Source organism: Rhinatrema bivittatum, chromosome 11, assembly GCF_901001135.1.
Source record: "Rhinatrema bivittatum chromosome 11, aRhiBiv1.1, whole genome shotgun sequence".
Lineage (NCBI taxonomy): Eukaryota > Metazoa > Chordata > Amphibia > Gymnophiona > Rhinatrematidae > Rhinatrema > Rhinatrema bivittatum.
In genome coordinates, this window is record NC_042625.1 from 79,321,143 (window position 1) to 79,344,721 (window position 23,579).

At 44.2% G+C, this 23,579-nt stretch overlaps 1 protein-coding gene across 1 annotated transcript in view; it reads right to left on the reverse strand.

Moving 5' to 3' along the window:
• Nucleotides 1–344: 344 nt before the first annotated feature.
• LOC115073251 (leucine-rich repeat and fibronectin type III domain-containing protein 1-like protein) overlaps nucleotides 345–23,579 on the reverse strand; it is a 49,356-nt gene continuing 26,121 nt past the window's right edge. Inside the window, exons 3-6 of the mRNA XM_029571537.1 lie at nucleotides 16,850–17,454; nucleotides 14,217–14,320; nucleotides 1,259–1,539; nucleotides 345–842 (exon numbers count right to left, since the gene is read on the reverse strand). Coding sequence (XP_029427397.1) covers nucleotides 14,253–14,320; nucleotides 16,850–17,454 — 673 coding nt within the window. The 3' untranslated portion in view covers nucleotides 345–842; nucleotides 1,259–1,539; nucleotides 14,217–14,252. The remainder of the gene's footprint in view (nucleotides 843–1,258; nucleotides 1,540–14,216; nucleotides 14,321–16,849; nucleotides 17,455–23,579) is intronic.

Below are 23,579 nucleotides of genomic sequence, written 5' to 3' on the forward strand. Positions count from 1 at the left end.
GAACTGTAAAAACCTTGAATCAGAATATTAGATTAGTTAAAGGTTTGAATCGGGCCCAAGACCGTTTAAGGAAATGGATTGTTCAATATTTAACTTTTTCCCCCCCACTGCTGCCTGCTCTCCGACGTACGTTAATCTGTCTGAGCTGCGATCGAACTCATCCGTGCCCTTTAACGACCCGGCATTTAGATCTGCAGTGTGTGACGTCAGAGGAGCTCTTTCCCTGTGACGTCATGGCCCCACGCAATGTCCTCTTATCCTGTAAGAGCCAGCTTTCCTAGGGCCTTTTTCATTTATACAACCGCACTGTTGGGTCCTGCGTCCTGGAAAGCTCGTCCTACTTCTCTTCTGTATCTTTTGCTTCCTTCTTTTACAATAAAACCTTTTTTTTTTACTTTCTTGCATGTTGCTGCCCCATTGTGAGGCTTCTACCTTCAGCAGCCCTAATGAGAGGACAAATTCTTCTCAGCGCTGCTTGTGAACCGGAGCAGCCTGGTGGAGCAGGAATGTCACGACTCTTCAGGTCGCTCCCTTCTTTTCCAAATGATTTATTTTATTAGGATTTGTATTATAAAATTCTAGATGCATTAGAAAAAAATTACATATACAAAACTATAAGATTTAAAGCACTGGTGAGAGTGATACAAAAGTCTGAACTTCGGGGAAGGCGACCTGGCGGCCTACGTTTGTACAGTGGGAAAGAGAGAGAGAGAGAGACCCGAGGATTCCCTGTGGCTCGGGCCGGGTGGCGTCTCCTCGGTCTGGGTCTCATCCTCAAAAGAAAATCAATCAGTCTGACCATGGGAGGCAGAGCAGTCCTCGGGGTTTCCGTGGAAACGGACCTGAAACAAAATCAGAGACAGGGAGATTAACCAATCGGGGCAAGGAAGGCCAGCCTGGGATTTGGGCGCTGATGCTCCTCCGTGCCCTGTGCATCGCTTTCTCCCGTGATCTAAAGCGTGGCCATAGGAACGGGGATCTCGCGCGGGGGGGGGGGGGGTATTTAAATAAATCTTATTGGATGGGCAAAACCGGCTTTCTCCTGCTTGGCGGCAGTCGTCTACTTCCCTATGTCACTCATCCCTGCAAACAAACACCCCCTCCCCGTTCCTAGTGTGATCCGTCCTTCTTCGCTCAGTTGATGGATGGGCACGGTCGGTAATCAGTTTCACAGACCGATTTGGGGTGGAAAGGAAAGGCTTTGTCGGGAGGGAAGGAGGGAGGGTCAGAGGGAAGGGAGCAGGCACGTGACGCTCACCCGCACAGCCTCTCGGCTCAGCGCGCTCTGCACTAAAGTCCATTGCAGCTCTTTCTTCTCCAGCATCAAGAAAGCAAATCCGAGAAAGGGGTGAGGGGTCCTGGCACGGTCCGATGCGCAATGCGCTGCCCCCCCCGGAGAATTCATTACTGCAGGCAGGCAGGGGAGCGGCCTGGAAGAGGACGCTTTCTCGCTGATTGCCGGGTTAATAAGTGAGTTGATTCAGGGTCCCTGATGGGCTGGATCAGATCGGTTTCTTTTATAAAGGGATGCCTGGAACTCTGTAAAAAAAAGAAGAAGAAGAAGAAACACGTTTATCTTTCCTTTGCTTTCTACAGGTCACCCTGGCCAAGGATTCATAGGTACAACCATACACTCATATGTCATTTTGCGCTGGCTTGGAAAACCAGGGCAAATTGCTAATGTACAATGCGGCTGTTCCCCCTCTCAGTGGCAGCTTCTCCCAGCCGCAAATTGCAAAAGCAAGGAGCACAATGGAGAGACGAGGAGAATCACAGCCAATTATATAAAAAGCAACTATCTCTCCATTTGCAGGAATGATTCAGAAGGGGGCGGAAAGGGACCTTGAACCAAGGCACGAATGAGTGGAGAAAAGCCATGAGGTATTCTTTCCTGATCAACAAGAGGAACATGAACAAAGCAGGGATGAATTCCTATTGTGCAGCCAAATTTATCTTCCTGCTTTGTAGGTTATAAGCACAAAATCTTAATTAAATAATTTAAGGGAGGAAAATATTCCCTGCCTAGTGCCCCTAGACACTAGCAATAAGATTTCAAAGTAAGGAATCTCCCTCCGGACTCCTACTAGTACTAGCCTACCTAAAGGAAGAAAAGTTGCATGTTCAACCGAAATTTAAAATCAAATTACAGAATAAAGCAGTCAAAATTGTTACTCCCAACTGAGCTAACTTCCTTGGAGGGTTTAGTTTGGGGACAGGGGGATCTAGGGAGAAAGAGTTGGCTTCATGCAGAGGCCCAGGTCTGTTTGCACTGCCTCACCTCCTCCATGGTGTATATAAGAGGATGGAGAGCTAAGATCCTTTTCCCAGACTGGTGCAGCAAAAAAGAAAAAAAATATATATATATTTATTTTATATAAATTATTAAAGCTCAGAAAGCAGCACAAGACTTTGTGCTCTAGCATTTATCTCACATGAAGGGAGAGAGAGAGTGAGTGTGTGTGTGTGTGTGTGTGTGTGTATGTGTGTGAGTGTCTGTGTATGTGTGTGTGTGTGTGTGTGTCTGTGTGTCTGTGTGTCTGTGTGTGTGCACGTGTTGGGCGAAGAGTGGGAGGAGACTGATTATATAATGGGGCAGTATTTAATGGAGGGGAGGATGGAAGGCCTTGGCATGCCTGCCTGTCATCAGGCAGGACTAGAGAACATCCCAGGTACCAGCACGCTTCACCTTAACTAATTCAAATATTGAATGGCTTGCAGGGGACACGTCAACAACCGGGCTTCCGCATTCCACGAAGGTGCTGCTTGTAATGTTAATATGAAAGGGTTGTCAGGTTGTGGGTGCCAGTGAGTGTTCTCAGAAGGAGGAAGAGTAGAAAAGGCAACAAAATCTTCAGACTGGGGTAGTCAGGAAGCAATTTGGACCCTGTCGGGTTTTCGACTCCCAGAGGTAAAAAGCTAAATATCATTTTTTTTTTCCTGAATGTCTGTGGTCATAAAAAGGGATAATCTGCTACTCTTTACTGGGTTATTAAACTCTCCAAAAGTTATTAGCAAATAGCAAGAGCCTGAATAAAGGTATTCAGATGGGGGGGAAGGGGGGGGCGAGGAGAGCCTTCCTTTCATCTCTCACTGATGTTTGCTTCCACCCAACCAACTGCATATGCGTCTCATGTTCACTTCTAGAGATGTGAATCGTGTCCTCGATCGTCTTAACGATCGATTTCGGCTGGGAGGGGGAGGGAATCGTATTGTTGCCGTTTGGGGGGGTAAAATATCGTGAAAAATCGTGAAAAATCGTAAAAAATCGAAAAAATGTAAAATCGCAAACCGGCACATTAAAACCCCCTAAAACCCACCCCCGACCCTTTAAATTAAATCCCCCACCCTCCCGAACCCCCCCCCCCCAAATGACTTAAATAACCTGCGGGTCCAGCGGCGGTCCGGAACGGCAGCGGTCCGGAACGGGCTCCTGCTACTGAATCTTGTTGTCTTCAGCCGGCGCCATTTTCCAAAATGGCGCCGAAAAATGGCGGCGGCCATAGACGAACACGATTGGACGGCAGGAGGTCCTTCCGGACCCCCGCTGGACTTTTGGCAAGTCTTGTGGGGGTCAGGAGGCCCCCCCCAAGCTGGCCAAAAGTTCCTGGAGGTCCAGCGGGGGTCAGGGAGCGATTTCCCGCCGCGAATCGTTTTCGTACGAAAATGGCGCCGGCAGGAGATCGACTGCAGGAGGTCGTTCAGCGAGGCGCCGGAACCCTCGCTGAACGACCTCCTGCAGTCGATCTCCTGCCGGCGCCATTTTCCGTACGAAAACGATTCGCGGCGGGAAATCGCTCCCTGACCCCCGCTGGACCTCCAGGAACTTTTGGCCAGCTTGGGGGGGGCCTCCTGACCCCACAAGACTTGCCAAAAGTCCAGCGGGGGTCCGGAAGGACCTCCTGCCGTCCAATCGTGTTCGTCTATGGCCGCCGTCATTTTTTGGCGCCATTTTGGAAAATGGCGCCGGCTGAAGACAACAAGATTCAGTAGCAGGAGCCCGTTCCGGACCGCTGCCGTTCCGGACCGCCGCTGGACCCGCAGGTTATTTAAGTCATTTGGGGGGGGGGTTCGGGAGGGTGGGGGATTTAATTTAAAGGGTCGGGGGTGGGTTTTAGGGGGTTTTAGTGTGCCGGCTCACGATTCTAATGATTTATAACGATAAATCGTTAGAATCTCTATTGTATTGTGTTCCATAACGGTTTAAGACGATATTAAAATTATCGGACGATAATTTTAATCGTCCTAAAACGATTCACATCCCTATTCACTTCCCCTTTCCCTCTGCACTGCAGCTCACAGCAAGAGTAAGTCTGGTTGGCTTCCCTTTTGTGCCAGTGCTCCCTTTATGTTTCTAGGGAAAAAATGTAATTTTATTTTATTTGTCTCCCATAGAGAATCCTGGGAGCTGTCCCATGCCACACTGTTTCCTTTTACTACATCCAATCCCACTGGAATGAAATTGGAAAACGTCTCTGGGAAAAGTTGCAAAAAAAGGATTTGTGGAGCCATTTCTTGCCACTTTTTCTATTATATATCACCCACAAGTACCTTGACATACTAGCTCCATCCCCATGGTGCTGTAGAGGCTAGGCTGGCAGGGAAAGGAGGTCCCAGGACCTGTGCCACTCAATGATGCTGCTGGAACTGCCAGCAGGAGAGGAAGCCCCGAGACCCACACTACTCAGTGATTCTGCTGCTGAGGAGACCAGGTCCCACCAGTGGAAGAGGAGGTTCCAGCACCTGTTCCACTCAATGACTCTGCTGCTGGTAAGGAGGCCAGTGGGAGAACTGACCCCAGACCCACGCTGCTGAATGCCACTGCTGGTGGGGAAGGCCAGGTCCTGCCAGTGGGAGAACTGACCCCAGACCCACGCTGCTGAATGCCACTGCTGGTGGGGAAGGCCAGGTCCTGCCAGTGGGAGAACTGACCCCAGACCCACGCTGCTGAATGCCACTGCTGGTGGGGAAGGCCAGGTCCTGCCAGTGCAAGGGCAGTAAGTGAGGGAGGGAAGGGAGGGGGCTGGATGTGGATGAAGTTGGAAGGAAAAGGAAGGGAGTTAATGAGAAGAGTGAGTGAAGGTTGTTAAACATTTAATTAAAGACCCATCTTCTTACACCTCAAAAAACTATAACTTCACAAAGGCTGCTTGCAATGAATGTGCCAGCACCCTCTTAGACAAATCAATAAATTAAAAACTCAATTCCCAACCTGTTCTCCAACAAAAGCATGTGAAGTTTCGAATAGCATGATTAAGTGGTCCACGTTTGACAGAGTAACAAAACTGGAGATTATTTATTTAGACATTTCATATACTATCATTCCAAATGAAGAACACAATGGTTTTACAAAAGTTACATTCATACTATCAACACAATAGGTATATATCTAAATCTACATTGGTGTTCTGGAACATGTTGTCTAAGGTCTAGGGCATTAGGCTGGAAGTACAGAGGTTCTGTTTCAACACATTTCACATTCATTATCTTATGATACTTATAATCTCTCGTTACTTATCATTATCTTTGTCCCTGTTATGGCAGACTCTGCATGCAATTGTTTTTTGGTTAAGTTATATGCGTTCTTGAATAACCAAGTTTTCAGTTCACATTTGAATCTCTTTCTTTCCAGTATCAAGGGAAACGTCTCAGGTAGTGAATTCAATAGTTTTGATCCCACCATGCACCCATGGGACACCATTCCAGCCAGTTCCTTGAAACAAGTACATGGGGTTATCACTCAGACAATCTCTCAGAGGAACTGTTCCAAATGGGTTAAAACAAGATGTGATGATGCCGATCCTAAAAAAAATAAGACTAGTAGAGCTGACTGGGATAACTATTGTCCAATATCCAACTTGTCATTTCTTGCAAAAGTTCTTGAGAAAGCAGTATAATCCCAGCTTGTAAATCACCTGGAAGATCAAAATATTCTCTCCCCAAATTAATTTGGATTTAGAAACATCACTCAACTGAGACATTACTCCTTTCACTTATGGGCTCAGGTTTTAAGAGGGCTTGATGCAAATGAATCTCATTGTCTTGTACTAATTGACTTAACGGCTGCCTTTGACACTGTTGACCATAAACATTGGGATAGATGGCAGGGTTCTCAAATGATTCTCTTCATTTCTATCCAACAGATCATTCCAAGTCAAACTGGGCAATCATATATCTGACACTTTCCACTGTGATGCAGGTGTCCATCAAGGATCAACATTCTCAGCAGCACTATTCAATAGATACATTTTCCCTCTAGGTAAATTACTGACGAATCTAGGAATAACTTTCTTGTGTGCTGACGACATACAGTTTTACATCCCACTCTCCAGATCATTTGAAAATACAGCTTTGGTACTCTCTAATAGGGATGTGAATCGGGCTTCAGACGATTGAAAATATTGTACGATATTTTCAAAATCATCAGAAATCGGGGGCTCCCCCAAAACAATAGGAAAACCCCACAATATTGTTCATGGGGGTTCTCTTATCGTTTGGGGAAAGGGTGGGAAAAATGGCACACAAAAATAACCCCTAAACCCACCCCGACCCTTTAAAACTAATCCCTTAGCTTCCCCCACCCTCCCGACCCCCCCCCCCCAAAAACTTTTTACAGGTACCTGGTGGTCCAGTGGGGGTCCTGGAAGTGATCTCCCATTCCCAGGCCATCGGCTGCCACTAATCAAAATGGCGCCGATGGCCCTTTGCCCTTACCATGTGACAGGGTATCCATGCCATTGGCCGGCCCCTGTCACATGGTAGGAGCACTGGATGGCCCACGCCATTTTTAAAGATGGCACCGGCCATCCAGTGCTCCCTCCATGTGACAGGGCCGGCCAATGGCACGGATACCCTGTCACATGGTAAGGGCAAAGGCCATCAGCACCATTTTTATTAGTGGCAGCCGACGGTCCGAGAGCGGGAGATCGCTCCCGGGACCCCCACTGGACCACCAGGTACCTGTAAAATGTTTTTGGGGGGGTCGGGAGGGTGGGGGAAGCTAAGGGATTAGTTTTAAAGGGTCGGGGGTGGGTTTTTTGTTTATCGGCTCGGGCGCAGCCGATAAACAAAACCGCGATCGGGCCGGATGGAAAAAAAACACAATGTGAATCCGAACCGATTCCAGTTTCGATTCACATCTCTGCTCTCTACCTCTATGAAAGCAATACAACAAGAACTTTTACAGCTTTAACTAACATTAAACCTAAAAAACAAATCATATGGCTGAGCAGAAACTCATGGATAGATAAACCACCTGCCCTTAACCTGGGTAATTTTGTATAGAACTAAATGAGAATCTCACAATGAAAATGCACATCAGTAAATTAATCAAGACAGTTGGGAATACTACATCGGGTGAAACCATTATTAACTTCTTCTTTTTAGGGCTTCCATACTGTATTGCAAACTCTAATCTTCTCAAACCTAGACTACTGCAACTCCTTACTATTAAGTCTTCCAGCATGCCACATAAAACCACTGCAACTATTACAAAATGCTGCAGCAAGACTCCTATTAGGGTCCAAGAAATATGATCACATTACATCCTCACTGATGTCACTGCATTGGCTACCAGTACAAGCCAGAATCTACTATAAAGTATTAATGATAATATTCAACATCATTCATTCCGATAACACCAGCTTGTTAGGAGTAACACTACAATCATACAATCACAAAACAAAGGGCTGTTAACTATCTCCTCAATACGGAGCACACATCTGATGCAAATAAGAGATCTTTTGTTTTCCATAGTGGTTCCAAAACTTTGGAATCCTCTGCCTGAGGCGCTACGTATTCTACCAGATAGAAAGAGATTTAAATGTGAGCTAAAAACATGGCTATTCAAAAATGCATATAATCTAACTTAAAACTTCAGAATATACAAAGCAACAAAAACAAGAAGGACAAAAGATTATATTCGAATCACGTAGAATAAACCAAACGAGAGAATGTAAGATTCTCAAAAGAACCCTCTGGCTAAGGTGTGAAAACTATCATTTTGCTCTAATATTCCGTACTCATTGCCCTAAGTACTAGATCAATTATTAATACGTAGTAGATGATTTCATTTGATAAATATGAATGCCTGTCTGTGAACACCACCCCTGTAACCAATCATTGTTTGTCAAGTTATTATTATGAATGTCACTTTGTAAACCATTGTGATCTATACATGGAATGAAGGTATATAAAATGTCTAAATAAATAGGGTGAGAGTGAATGGGATAAGTGAAAGAAAGGGTTGAGGGGAGGATAGAGAGAGGTGAGCATGAAAGTGAAGGAGGGGAGGAGGTGCACCACACACACACACACACACACACAGTTGCATGCACATCAGGAAGACAGGTGCAGGGAATGAGAAAGCCAGGGAGCAGGGTTTTCAGACATGTGGCAGAGTTGCCAACTTCTAAGAAATCTAAACATATTATTACCAGTATGTTATCTGCCACACCCCTAGAAACCCAATTCCCTTTTCCAGTATTTCAGATCATCCAGATATGCCCCTCTCCACCCACTGCTCAGCAAACTCTGAGGTGGGCACCCCTCCGAAAACTCCAAGGAGGAACAGCTCATCCCCCGCCTGCCCTCCCCCCAACTCTCTTGATGGTTTGAAATGTCCTATGTGGTCCTTTCTTTGAAAGGATTGGGGACCCCTGGCATACAAAATTACCAGGCAGGGGTAGGAAGGAGGCTGTTGGGTCCTCTGTCAGTTTCCAAGGCACCCTTACCTCATATAAAAACTGGCCATTATGAAATTCTTCTTCAGGCCCGAACCCTTAGCTCTGTATTACACTGTCTGAATTTGTACAAAAATATTTTTAAAAATAAGAACCAGAAACTGGTTGCAATCCTCCTTCCTTTATTTCATATCAGATGCATGAACTCTGATAAAAACAAAAAAAAAAGTTTCCATCAAAATCAGAAAGTTGTTCTGAGCCAGTGTCACACATTTAATTCTTATACATGACAATAAGCAATCAATTGGAAGTATTTCATTCTATATTTAAATATTCATTAATGTCCTGTAACTAACACCTGTACATAAGCTCATGTGTTGCCAATGTGATCTAACGGTCAACTCTAAGAAGAAACAACTCTAAGCATTGCTATATATGATAATACCCTGGATACCAAAGAATATATATTTATTTATCCTAACATGCTCTTAACTATACATCATCTTTGGTTCACTTGCCTTCTGTGAGTAAATGAGGAAGTTTCTTTTTCTAACTGCGTATCCAGGGCCTTGCCAGTCACAAGGCATTAATGCAGGCAGGATTCTAACCAGAGAACCCCTCTAGATTACTGCTGCAAGCTTCATCTTTAGCCCACTTTGACACATCGCTATATTGCCCAGCTAAACAGTGCAGACTCAAAATCTTATGGCAACTGTCTGCACAAGCAACAAAGGATTTCAAAGCTGGAGCCCCTGAAATTTACCACACCTGCTAGTATCCAGGAGGAACATAAGAACCTGCCATACTGGGTCAGACCAAGGGTCCATCAAGCCCAGCATCCTGTTTCCAACAGTGGCCAATCCAGGCCATAAGAACCTGGCAAGTACCCAAAAACTAAGGAAGGCTGCACCAGGACCAGCTGTTTCACAGCTTCCCAGTTTACCTGAAAAACTTCCAAAAATAAAAAAAAGACACCCTGCGGTGGATTCGAGTCCAGCCAGTCCACTGTCCAAAGAATTAGTCTAGTGAAAACATTTACTTTTAGCAGCATACAATGGACCCTTCCCTTCTCACACAGAAAGAGGGGAGACAGGACATGCCAGACCTACCAGAGTTGGCAGGAGGACCCACCAGTATGACCCTTTTCATCCCAGCCCTGGTCTCAAGCGATTGGTTACAGAATGCAGCTGGGCAGTGATTGGAGGTTATAACCAAGGCGCTGGCTCTCATCCCATGTCTCAGACGGGCAATGAATATGATCACCTGGTGACTGCGCATTTATATGGCTGTGCATTGCCAGTGTTTTAAGGCCCCCCATCTGTTTGTGCTTCCTAGGCACAGCTGAGAGATATCCCGTACTCGCTGGTGATTGTAAGCAGCAGGCAGTAGAGAAAGAGCAAGAAGAGGAAGAGGCTTCCAGATATGTCCGCTTGTCTGTGTTCTGCCTGATTATCTCCATCAGTACTTACATGAATCCTTGGTCAGAACAGGGACAGCAGGAAGCGTGCAGGGCATCCTAGCCTAGAAGGCACTGCCAGTCAATATGTATGATGGCTGTGCACACAAGGTGTTATGGTTTTGAGGTGTTTGAGTGGATTCTTGGGTACTTTGGGAGATGACCACGCCCATGGGGAGGAGCCCCTTGGGGAGCCACAGTACTGGGCTAGACTCAGGATGCACAAACACAGTTTTGTCTTTTATTGTACAGCTGTTGTATACCACCAGAGGTGGCAGTAGTGATTTGATCCAGAGGTAGCAGTCCAGGGACCCTCGGCAGAGGGAACCCGTCTCACCAAGATGGTATAGGGAGCTCCAGGTGTAGGCTTCCCAGCACGGCAGAGCTGTAGATGAGACAGACTGAGAATTAGATTACTCACTAGATGGTAGCTGTAAGGTTGATGATTCCACCAAGCAGAAGTAGATGGTAACAGGCACCGATGCAGGGAGAGCAGGCCCTTGAGGAGCGAGTACCTGATCCCAGTAAGACACCTGAAAAGAAAGCAGAGGGCCCCCAAGGAGCTGGTACCCAGGTTAGAGTAAACCCCGAAGGGCAGAGAGGACTTCCAGCAGCAGCAAGGAAGCGGCAGAGTAGCTTAGACCGGACGCGTCCAATCCTTGCTAACTCAACAAGCTGGCAAACAAGCGTAGGCTAAATACCCGGATGGCATGATGACACTCGAGGGGGACGCCCCTGAGGTTCCTGCCATGACGTGGATAAAGATGTGGGTGGCATGTGCAGCGCACCCTATGAGGCCCTTAGGAGAAACATGGCGTGAGGCTTTGCCATAGCCGTTCCGGGGATGCCAGAGAACGCAGCTTGCAGACGTGGCGGCAGCCATCTTCCCAAGGCTAGCGGGGAGAGCAGAGAAAAAGGTGAGGCACAAGGGTTGAAGCCGTCTGAGACCAACAGACGCAACACAAGGTGACGGTGCTTACAGGGGTAGGATACAGGAAGAAAGATTCCTCTCTATTATGGCATGACTGCTGGGATGCAGGATAGGGGATGTAATGATGGAGCCCTTGTGTGTGGCAGATGAAGTTCCAGTGGCAAGCACACCTAGCTTCATTGGTCAATGCGGAAGGGGTCTAAGAAATGGTGAGGCCACGACAGCAGTGCAGGGGTTTAGGACTGCATAGTGTTTGTACTGGAGAAGTTTATGGCTACTTTCCTATGAATGCTGTGAGCAAAAGATGCTAAATAAAGATTGTGTAGATGGGTAAGAATGTTTTGGGGTTTTTTTTACATTTGGATGCATGCTGGACTTAAACACCAGGAGTTCATTGTAATCTGTAGCTTGCCAAGCCATTGGCAGATTGTTTTCTGACTCTAATGAGCATTTTTTGCCATGTGTGTGGATGCTGGAGTTTTGCCCGTTGAATTCTATCGAGCTAGAATGAATAAGTGCAGTGGAAGTTCTTATTAATTAGGCCTGTGGCGCTCAATAGCATTTGGAATATTTCTGTATTTTTCTGTCACATCTTCTTGGCCTCTGATTGGATCTTTTGGTACTTGAGAATCTTCTCTCTTTCCATACATAGTAAGGAATAATCACATGGAACAGTTACTTCCCATTGCCATGCCATTCTTGTGTTTTCTTCTTTACCACAATGTCTGGCTTTATTATATACCTCTATCTTCTAGCTTGTGCTCTGCTCTCTTTGTGAACCCTCTTGATTTAAATATGGAATTTGTGTCATAAAAATAGCAATACATTCTCTACTGTTTATCTGCTAGAGTCCACATAACTGTATCTCTTCCTCTTAGTTTTTTTTTTTTTCCATTAGCTTCTGTAGTTGTTTCCTGCTCTACCAGGACATTGTCTTCACCTGAAGGGTCTGCAGTGCACTAATCGCTAGCACTCTCATTAGCACAAGTGCTGAAGCCAAGGTTGAGCGCCTCTTTTTATCCTGGGAAACGTGGAAACAGTATGAATTTCTCTCTTGGCTTCCTTTCCTGCTTTAGTAGTGGTGGTCGCATTGCTGAGGTTTGATCTAGATGTTTCACAACAATGAGGTCACCACGGGAAGGTACTCAGCAAGACGCGACGTGAGAAATTTACTCCATTCAATTATTCTCTCCTCAGACCTCTCAGGCAGTGGAGGAAAAAGTGTAGGTTGGAATTTTGGCCTTCTTAGATTGCACTGATAGCACAGCCCAGGTTTGCTCAGTGTGGTTTCCCCACCATTGTATTGGCCCAGCACGATCTTTCTGCTTCTTTGGGCTTTCAGCTCAGTCAGCCTCTACTGAGCTCCAGCGCTATAAGTCTTCATTTTCAAACACTGGGTGGAGGATGACCCTATTCTTATATTTATTTATTTATTTAAAGACATTTATGAATCGCTCTTCCCGATTAAGAATTGCTCAAAGTGATGAACAATCAATATCATAATAAAAATCAGCTAAAATAAAACTAAAACAGAACAGAACACAAATATGCACACATTGAAATACTTAAAATGCTGAGAATGTATTTGTTGTGTACCTCACCTAACAACCTAGCCTACCTCCTGCAATATACTTTATTTATTGCTACTGCTCAACCTGTTATACAGCCCCTTCCATACACTTTAATTACTGCTGCTGCTCATCAGCCACGTTTTTTAAATTTCAAAAGATCTTGTTCTCTTAGCCCTCCAGGAAGCTCATTCCACAACTACAGGATTGCTGTAGAAAAAAAAATCTTTTTTGTAACTAAATTTTTTAAACGCTTTCACAGGTGGCGACTGCAGCTGAGGCTTTTGTTTCGATCTTTGATCCCTCCCACTGATACTCCACTGAATTTGGCCTTTCAATTGCAGTGGTCCCAAGCCATGTAGCGTTTTAAAAGCCAGAAAAAGATTTTTAAAAACACACCTCTGTGCGACTGACAACCAATGCAAACTTACCAGCAGCGGGGATGCTGAACACTTCTTGCGCAACCCAGCCCCACCGACACTGCTGCATGTTGGATCACTTACAACCTTCTTGTTACCCCACTTGGTAAGCCCAAGTAATTGGCATTGCAGTAGTCCAAAGGTGACAGTGCGAGGGCACAGGCTATCTTGTTTAATGTCCCCAAAGCCAAAAAAGGCTGCAACTGTCTGATTCATTTTACTCTACAAAATGCTGTTCTTGCTACAGATGCCACCTGTTTCTCCAAAGATAAAGTTGATTCCAATTTTACACCCAAGAATTTTATCTCTTCTGCCGGTAGTAACCTCACTCCTTTTAAAGTAGGATGAGAAAATTCCAATCCTGTACCTAATTTCAACAATTCTGTTTTACTAGAATTCAACACCAATCCATTTTCTCTTAACCAATAAGCCAGTGATAATAGAAATTCACTCATTTGTCATGCAACCACTGATTTGTTTCCTCCCAGCGGGGCCAGTATCTGGATATCATCTGCATAAGTAAATGGGATGAAACAAAAAAATCTTATTAACTTCCCAATTGGAGCCAGAAACAAATAAAATAGAAGAGGTGACACAGATAATCCCTGTGGCATGCCTTGTACAACTTCTCTACAAGTAGAGACCTTCTACTGTTGGATTATTAACTGTGCACGGTCCTTCAAAAAAGCAGCCACCCACTTAAGGACGGCACCTCAAAGTCCAGATTCCAGGCCCTAGGCAATCAGAACCTTATGAATTATCAAATCAAATGTGCTGAATAAATTTAATGATATCAGCAGCATCAATTCATCCTTATCCTCTCTTAGAAGTACCTCATCCATAAGAGCAACCAGCATGGTCTCTGTACAACTATGCTTTCTGAAACCAGCTTATACTACATCCAAAATGTCCAATTCTTCCACAAATTCTGATATTTGTTTAGTCACAACTTTTTCCAAAATGTTTGCAACAAATGGTAAATTTGACACTGGGCAGAAACTACTGCATATAGTTGGATCTAATGTGTTATTTTTCAAAACTGGAGTCACCACTGCATTCTAAAAATCTTAGGAATACTACCTTCACTAAGGGAAACAATAATTTTCAATACAGTACGATGATTCAACTTGCAAGCAAATGGAGAGAAAAGTCACTTCAACGTACCTTGAGTTCCGAAGGCCATTTCCCATTGGAGAAGCATCATATTTTGATATCCATCCAGTCGGAGGTCGCCTTCTTTTCTCTCACCTGCTGACCTAGCTGAGAGTCTGGGCATATAAAAAAAAAAACACCAAAAAAACGAGAATTGCACAGCAATTTGTAGAAGCACTTTTTAAAAAAGCAACAGCAATTATTTTGTACTAGATTCACAGGAAAAGGTAATTTTTCTTTTCCAATTTTGGGAAAATATTTCAGTTTCTAGTTTTTATCTAGGTACATGTTTATCCTGAAAATTTAATGTCCATGTTGAACGGCTTGGGAAATAATATATATACAAACAACCAATGCAAATAAATAAAGCTTTGTTTCTTTAAAGAAAAAAGCACTGAAACCCCAAACCATAAAACAGACTTCAAAACTGCAAAAAGTGTAAAGCATTTTCTGCTTTCAGTTCCCTGTGTTCTGTTTAAAATTTTTGAACCTTGAGAGGCTGGGAGGGCCTCCCCTTCAGTAAAAGCTAATCTGTAAGGGGGAGGGCCCTGATGAAAATGTATGCTGAAAGGTAGAGCGACCTGTGGAGAGGTTTCTCCTCTAAGAGGAAAGAGGCTTGTGAAAGATGAGTTGCATCATTCCTCATTGTACCACACCGTGAAGCTCAAGGCCCAATTCATCAAGGTCTTTCCCCATAGATACAGAATGACAGAAAAGCTTTAATGAATCAGGCCTCCAGGGCTGGCTTAACCATAATGCAAATTAGGCAGTCACCCAGGGTATCAGCTTTTGGGGATCACCAAAGAGTAGCTAGAGTCACAGCAAAACAATAGCGCTGTTTTAACATGGCAGATTTGTTATATTGATTCTGAGTTTAATTATGTATTTAAGATATTTATCATCTACTTATATTGAACCTGCCATGCTAAGCGAATTACAAATAAAATATGGATAAAATAACATTTAAACTACAAATAGGCAAAGTAAACAAACAATTGCAAACAAAACCAGAGTCACAACCATAAACATAGAACATAACACAAAAATGAAACATGAAACACCTCAGCAACAATAAGCAGGGGCTGTATCTTTTCTGCAGTGTTTTGTGTACATCACAAAGGATTTGGTAATGAAAGGTGTTTGTGTCACTGTTACTGAGGTGACACCAGAATTTGACTTTTTTTTATATAACAAGGGGAAACATCCGAGATCAGCACAGCCAGCCATTTCAGGGACTACCTTTAGCTTATGTGGTATGGATTTATTTTAATTGATAAATTGATGTGTTTTTTTTTATTTTATCTGCAGGTTACCTTCAAAAATCACAGAATCTTTCAAACACTGACGAGATTTCTGAAACACACTTATATTAACCAAAACAAAACAAAGCTTACTATTTAAAAGTCTAATGTTCAATTGTGCATTTTTACAGGATAATTCTGGGAGGGGTTGTAGTAGGGTGATTATGATTGTTGCTTTTAATTATCAAGATCTTAGGGAAGGGGGGTCCTGAGGTTCTGAAAATGAATTGGGGTGGGGGGGGGGGTGCAAGGCTGAAGGTTCACCTAGGGCACATAGTACCATCGCACTGGTCCTGCAGGCCTCTAGCCTGACCCAGAAGGTTGCCAACTGACTCCAGATTTTCAGGACAAGCCGATCCAGTCTTGCGGCTTGCAAGAGCTTGTAGTTCTGGTGCTCTTTTTGATTTCCCTAACAAAAGCCTGCCTTTGGCAGCCACCACACTCAAGTTATCTTTATGCCTTCAAATAGATGCAAGACTACAAGTTCATGCAGGCAACAGGGTAAAACCATACCTGGATCAGCCTGCCCTGAACATCTGGAGCCAGGTGGCAACCCTACTGACTCATGGACATGGTGATGACCCAACATTATATACTACCCATATAGTCCGCAAGAATAAAACTGGTTGGGATTATAAACAAAAAAAAAAAAAAGTTTTGCATTCCAAACTCGTAAACTGGAAATCCTAGGGAGATTATGCATTTGTAAGCAATCCCGTGACAAGCTTAATGAAAACTTGTGTCATGTGGGAAGTTCTCCCTAGAGCAGGGCTTCCCAAAGCTATCCTGGTGATCCGTCAGCCAGTCAAGTTATCAGCATGTCCACAATGAATATGCATGAGATAAATTTGCATCTACTGACTCTCCGTGGCATGCAAATTTACCTCATGCATATTCATTGTGGATATCCTGAAAACCCAACAGGGCTTTCCCCAGGATAGGATGGGGAAGCCCTGCCCTAAAGGGTAATGATATTTTTTTCAATGTTTCTCTTGGGGTTTTTTTTTCCTAAGTTCCTAATATAGTAGCATGGGTTTCTGTTTTAGTCCATTTGGATATAATAATAATAATAATAATAATAATAATAATAAATACCTTTTTATTTATTATTTATTTGTATCACCTTCAACTTGACCTTTGTTTTTAAGTTCCTAGAAATTCCCAGGCTGTATAACTGATAATAAAAACAGTGTTGTTGCTGAGTCCTATTTTCTTGAGAAAATGACAGATTTATGGTTAACTGGAGAAGCAGAGGAGCAGCGAGACAAATTTATGGATAAATAGAAAGGCAGGAGACAGATTTATGGGTATAATGAAGTGTGGGATGAGAGAAAATAATGTTACCTGGCTCTTCTAGTTTGGTGTCTTTGACGGATGGATGGGAACTGCCCTGAAGGTCTATACGAGTTCTTGACTGCTGCCTTCTCCTTGGAGAGGGAATTTCCTCCATGTTCATATCAGAAATCTGGGTAACAGAAACTTTATCAGAGTCACCAGTTAAAGCCACCATCGCATAGTCTTTGGTAGATCTTTTCAAGTTCTGCATTGTCTGTCCTTCCTGCCCATCTTGGAGCTTGGAGGTGGACTGGGACCTAGACCCGAGCTGATTGCCATTGGTCTGTGAGTAGACGTTGCTAACTTTTGCCTTCTGCTGCTCATCATGGCTGTTGTAGACCTTGTACCTGATCATTAAGATGATGATGAAGACCAGGACTGAGGCCACGATGATGCCTCCGATGATGATGATCATGGTGCCCCCGAGGAACTGTGTGTGGATGGACTGGCACTGATTGTATTCCTGCTCGGTGGTGAACTGCACACAGCCAATAACCCTGGTTGCCGTCAGGGAGGTGATCCCATCATTGTAAACAGCCAGGACACAGAGATCGTACTCCCGGCCTGCCGCCAAATCCTTGACGAGAAAAGTTTTGCTGGAAGAAGGGATCATTCTGAAAGGGGAAGTAGTTTCATTAGTTCATTTCAGCAAGCAGGCTCTCGTGGTTCTGCTAATTTATTATATTGCCTGGTATACAATTAAAAGTACAGCAAAAAAAATAAAAAAAAAATATGTGGGTCTCAGTTAGCGGATCACATTGAGTCCAGTTAACTTTGCAGTGTTCTCCTTCCTGCAAGTGATTTAAGGTCACCCAGCAGGACATAGACTAATATTACAGAAGCTAAGAGAAATTAGTTTTAAAGTGTGTACTTGTGCAATAATCCACAAACTGCTACAACTCCTTAAGTGAAATGATCATCAGAGCAGGACTATCCTGAAGCCCCATTTTCCAAGAAGTAGAAAACTTCCCTGTCCCAGGAAAGATTATTTTATTTTATTTTATTGTGGTTGTCAAGATAGAGAAAATGCAAGTGTTTAATGAACATCCTACTTGTGGTGTTTGGTTGTTTGCTAATTCTTGAAGAGATAGTTCTAAAGGTTGAAAACAAAGAGTGAGATCACTATTCCATACTGTTATAAGAATTTATTCCTGAACTGGGGCATGAGGAATACTCTGAATTGAACTCTTGTCAATTGCGGGGTGCACCCTCTCCTCTGACTTAATATCATGGCAATATTAAGTCGGAGGTCCCAAAAGTTAAAAAAAGTTAAAAATAAAAAAAATAAAAAATTTAAAATGGGCCCATGGCACGCAGGTTGAAAACCGGACGCTCAATTTTGCCAGCGTCCGGTTTCCGATCAAATGGCTGTCAGCGGGTTTGAGAACCGATGCCGGCAAAATTGAGCGTCGGCTGTCAAACTCGCTGACAGCTGCCGCTCCTGTCCAAAAAGAGGCGTTAGGGTTGCGCTAGTGTCCCTAGCGCCTCTTTTTACCACGGGCCCTAATTTAAATAAATTAACTTACTGAATCGCACACACAGGAGAGCGGACGAGCGCCCGCTCTCCCGCGATTTTTACTGTATCAGCCCGATTATGGGGTGAAAATTGTAAACATACTTGATCTGTGCAGCGCTGTTTGATGTGCAGAAGGAATAATGTACCTTGGATACTTGAGGTTCATGGGTTTTTTGTTTGTTTGTGTCAATAAAAAGTATAAATATTAAATCTCCATCCATTAGCATTCTGGTATTTGTTGTCCAGCTGTCAGAATACAAACTGCAGCTGCAGTACCCCCTCCCCCTGAAGGTGTGACCACCTTCACAAACACAGTCATATACACAGGTGTGGAATAAAACAGGGCCACAGCTTTATTGGCAACAAAACATTAAACACAATAACCAGAAGGAAGAGTCCCAAGCCAGCCTAGCAAAACCTCTCAAGTTCTGTAAAAGTCCAAATGTCCATTGACTTCACAGTGTCCGGGAACCACCTTGTATTCCCCAGTACTCAGAGCCAGCCTCTAGTGTGAATCCCACTTCTAGGCACTTTCCTGGTGGCACCTGGGTATAACCTTGCAGCCACAGCTGTTTACAACAGGGGTTTTCATTTTTCAACCTTGCCCTCAATTACCCCCTAGCCAACCAGGTTTTCAGGCTATAGTATCCACAATGAATATGCATGAGGTAGATTGCAGGCACTGCCTCCATTGTATGCATCAAGATCTCTCCATTCTGTCCATCAAGGCTTTTTGAGATTTCCATTGCCATCTGATATACTGTTAGAGCAAACTAGACTGACTTTGTTTGGTTATCAAGATCTGTTATTGTGGAACTCTTGCCAGCTGAGATTCAGTTAAAACTAGATTACTTGAAATTTAAGAAAAAGGTAAATTCCTGGTTATTTTCTCAAGTTTTTAATATTTAAATGAAAGTGCTTTACAGGTGTTATTTATTTAATTAAGATTTGTTTGTTTTTTTTATATTGTGATTTGATTTTATATTTTATGTTTGCTTTATGTTCTATTTGATATGAATTATGTATTTATTATGTAAACCATATAGATTGTTAAAAATGTGCATTATATCAAATGTAATGAGCAGGAACATAAATGTATCTTATGCATATTTATTGTGGATATCCTGAAAGCCTGATTGGTTAGGAGGGCTCTCGAGGAGAAGTTGAAATGCCTCTCTTTACATCCAGTGACTGGTGTGAATCCTACCACTATCCACAACTTGCAAACCTGCTACTTTAAGTGGCACCCAAGGATCATCATGCAGCCTGGGTGCTATGTGTCAGCTGAGTAACTCCTGGCTGGTTTTGCCTTTTTAGGGTAAAGCAGCCCAGCCCCTTGTTCAAAAAGTGTTTGTAATTTTACTGATACCACTTCCTGTTTGCCCCTTTCCAGCAATGACATCCAGGCAAGCACAAAACTGCAGTCCTTCAAATTGCAATCCCTCTGACTTACTTCAGTAAAAGGAGGGCAGAGCAAATGCTTCACCTTCCTTTATTTACCTGCCTGGCCCTCCTAACGTCCCCTACTGATACTGGTGGAGGCTGGAAAGAAAAAGGGGGCTAAGGGGGGGAGAGTGGACCTGTTAAGTCAATGCCACCCATGAGCCATATTTGCTCCCCCCCCAAAGCGTCTCCAAATAACAGAATTCTTGGAGCTGGAAACTGAAAATCCAGGATTGTCTGAACATGTCCATGGTGGACTGAAATTTATTAAGAGGCATTACTGTCTTCCCCAAGTAATTATAAGCCTAGGACCTAGCCCCTTGGCATGGTCTCAAAATAACCGCCATGGTCAGTGAGTGGGCGATAGTTATCATTTCAAATGCTGATCCTGGTAAGCCACACATAGGGCCGGATTTTAAGACATACGCGCAGGTGTACATTTGTGCACACAACTGGGCACGCACAAATGTACGCCCGATTTTATAGCATGTGTGCGCAGCCGCACGCATGTTATAAAATCCGGGGTCAGTGCGTGCAAGGGGATGCACACTTAGTGCACCTTGCGTGCACCAAGCCCTAGGGGAGCCCCGATGGCTTTCCCCATTCCCTCTGAGGCCTCTCCGAAATCGGAGCGGCCTCAGAGGGAACTTTCCTTCTGCCCCCCCCCCCCACCTTCCCCTCCCTTCCCCTACCTAATCTGCCCCCCCCCCCAGCCCTACCTAAATGCCCCCTAACCTTTATTTTATAAGTTGCGCCTGCCTCCGGGTAGGCGTAGGTTGCGCGCGCCAGCCAAATGGCCCTATGGAGGCCTCTGGCCACGCCCCTTCCCCAGACTGCCCATGCTCGCCCCTTTTTTCAAGCCCTGGGACATACGTGCGACCTGGGGCTTTGTGCGCGTGGCTGGGCTTATGCAAAATAGGCTCAGCGCACGCAACCTCCTCTACGCGCGGAAATCCAGCTGGATTTACGCGCATAGGGCTTTTAAAATCTGCCCCAATGTCTATCTAGTTCCCACTTATTAATCTAGATGTGAACTAGGTACCCACTAATATCACATTGGATACCTCTTCTGCTGTTGCCCATTTGAATACAGTCAGGATTTCTTTTTAATCATACCCTGACAGTTACGGTCTACCAATGATATAAATGTCTGCTTCAAAACTTTACAGTTCAACAAATGTTATGCCTGTGGGTTATCCATGATCTATTTGTTACCGAGCATGCCTAGCTCACATCCAGATTAATCAGACCTGGAACTAGATGTGCATAGTTTTGAGAACTGCTTGTGATCTTTTTTCTTGGCTGAAGCGTGATAGTAGAAATACGATCAGCCATACTTCTGTCACTGCACAGACCTTTTCAGGAAACTGAGATTCCCCAAAACTGGGAGAAGCTGTCCCCTTGCAGTAATTTACTAATTGGTGGGGGTACGGGGGGGAGGGGAGGGCATCTGAAAGAATGGTTTGTCAGAAGGTTCAGCGGCAGCACGCAGTGCTATGCCTGGACCTTTTCCACTTCTTCCACTGGAGGCTTGCAGCGGGCTTCCTAGGACTAGCAGAAGGTGACAGCTAAAAAGCTTTGTCGCCATTACAGTCTTGACATGCCAATTATGGAGCCCTTTTATATCAATACTTGCTGTACAATCCTATTGCCTATATGGTAATTTGGTAGAATTACCCGTGGCACTAGTTTGCAGAACATTTCATTTTTCCTTTTGCTTAATTCAGCCTTCAGCATAACAGGACAATGTACTTCAGGAAAAATGGGCCATTTTCATTAAATCGGGGGACTTGGGAACATTGAGGTTGTTTTGTAATAGACACGCTAATTCTTAGCAATTCTAATGCTTTGGGGAGCAAAAGAAGGCAGAAAGGTAATAAAGGAGCTGGCATGAGTTGAATCGAAATGGACCAGCATGAAAGACCTAATTTGTTATAAAAGCTCCCATTCTCTGACTTTAAGACAATATGAGCAAATTGATTCTGAGTCATAGCTAGGTTTAAAAAATATATTCTTCTCTGTTCGGAACCCATGCTCAAATACAGAATCATATAAGACATATAACATGGTAGGCCCCACCCAGTCTGGATATTACAGACCCAGCTGAAATGCATGGATACATTTGTAGGGAACTCTTAGATTCCCCACTAAATAAACTGTGCCTTTAAACCGAACATATTTTTTTAGAAATAAAGACTTGGTATGACCTGTTTGTAAGAGAACCCTTCAGGAAGTTGCCAGCATGGACAGTGCTGTGAACAATGCAGAGATCCCTAGAGTTTTCTAGAAAGTCCTGTGATGTAGTGGGTCAAGGAGCAATCAGTCTCTCTCTTTCTGCAGTCTGAAGCAGAAAGGCATAGATTAGAGACAGGGGATAGGGATGCAGGTTCATTTCATCTCATTTTGAAAACCAAACAAAAACAAACAAAATTGGTTTTCATTTCATTTCATTTTCAAAATATGGTGGGAGGAACAGAAATAACTTTGCACAACAAAACGGCATCAGCCTCAAGAAAAGCCAGCACCGTTTTGAGATAGGGACCCAGCGGGGCAGGAGCCACTGAGGATTGCTCTTCTGCCTTAACCTACAGATGGGGTCTGAGAGAATGCAGATTGCTGTGGGGAGCTCTAATGGTGGCAGCGGTGGTAGAAGAGAAGGGAGCAGGCAAATGAGTCATTTTTCTTTTCTGTTTGATTTGTTTTCATTTGCTGTTTCATTTTAAATAGATGAAATGAAAAAAATAACAAATGAAAACAAATTTTAAAAAAGAAAAGAAATGAAACATAACAAACACGTTTGGTGCACACCCCTAGCAGCAATGGATGCTGTGTGCAGGGAGAAGCTGTGGACCTGGGTCAGGTGTCTCTAGGCTCTTTCTCTCATTTGTTTTGCAGAGGTAAGGATGGCAAAGTAAATATATGCTTTCCATTCCCATATTTTTCTTCTCAAAAATCCTAACATCATGAAGTCTTAAGACACTGAATTGGCAAATAGACATATAGGGGTAGATTTTATAAATTTATGCGAGCATGTACTTTTGTTCGCGCACCAGGTGCGAACAAAAGTACGCTGGATTTTATAAGATACGCGCATAGCCACGCGTATCTTATAAAATCCGGGGTCGGCGCGCGCAAGGGGGTGCGCATGCGCACTGCCTGTTCCCTCCAAGGCCGCTCCGAAATCGGAGCGGCCTTGGAGGGAACTTTCTTTCCAACCCCCCCTGCACCTTCCCCTCCCTTCCCCTACCTAACCCAACCCCCCCGGCCCCATCTAAACCCCCCCCCCCCCACCTTTGTTGGCAGATTTACGCCTGCTGAAAGTAGGCGTAAATCTGCGCACGCCAGCGGGCTGCTGGCGCGCCATCACCCGACCCGGGGGCTGGTCCGGAGGCCTCGACCACGCCCCCAGGCTGGCACCGCCTATGCAAAATAGGCTCGGCGCGCACAGGAGCGGTTACGCGCATAAATCCTTTTAAAATCCGCCCCTAGTTGTATATATACACAGTCATCTTGGATTTGTATTTTTTCATTCATTTGCTTTATTTCTTTTGTTTATTTAAATTGAAAAAAAATAAGCAAAAGTGGAAAAAAAAAAAAACAAATGGAAAAAATGCCGGGCATGTCAGAGAAAAAAAATCAACCTGTAACCCTTTCCCCAATCCTCTTACCAGAGTTTACTTTCTTCGCAGGGCACGAGCGGTCCCTGGTCACTCCTACCCTGCCAGCGGTACGCTTAGAAACGGTGACTACAGACAAAGCCAGCACCACTTCTTATTCCTT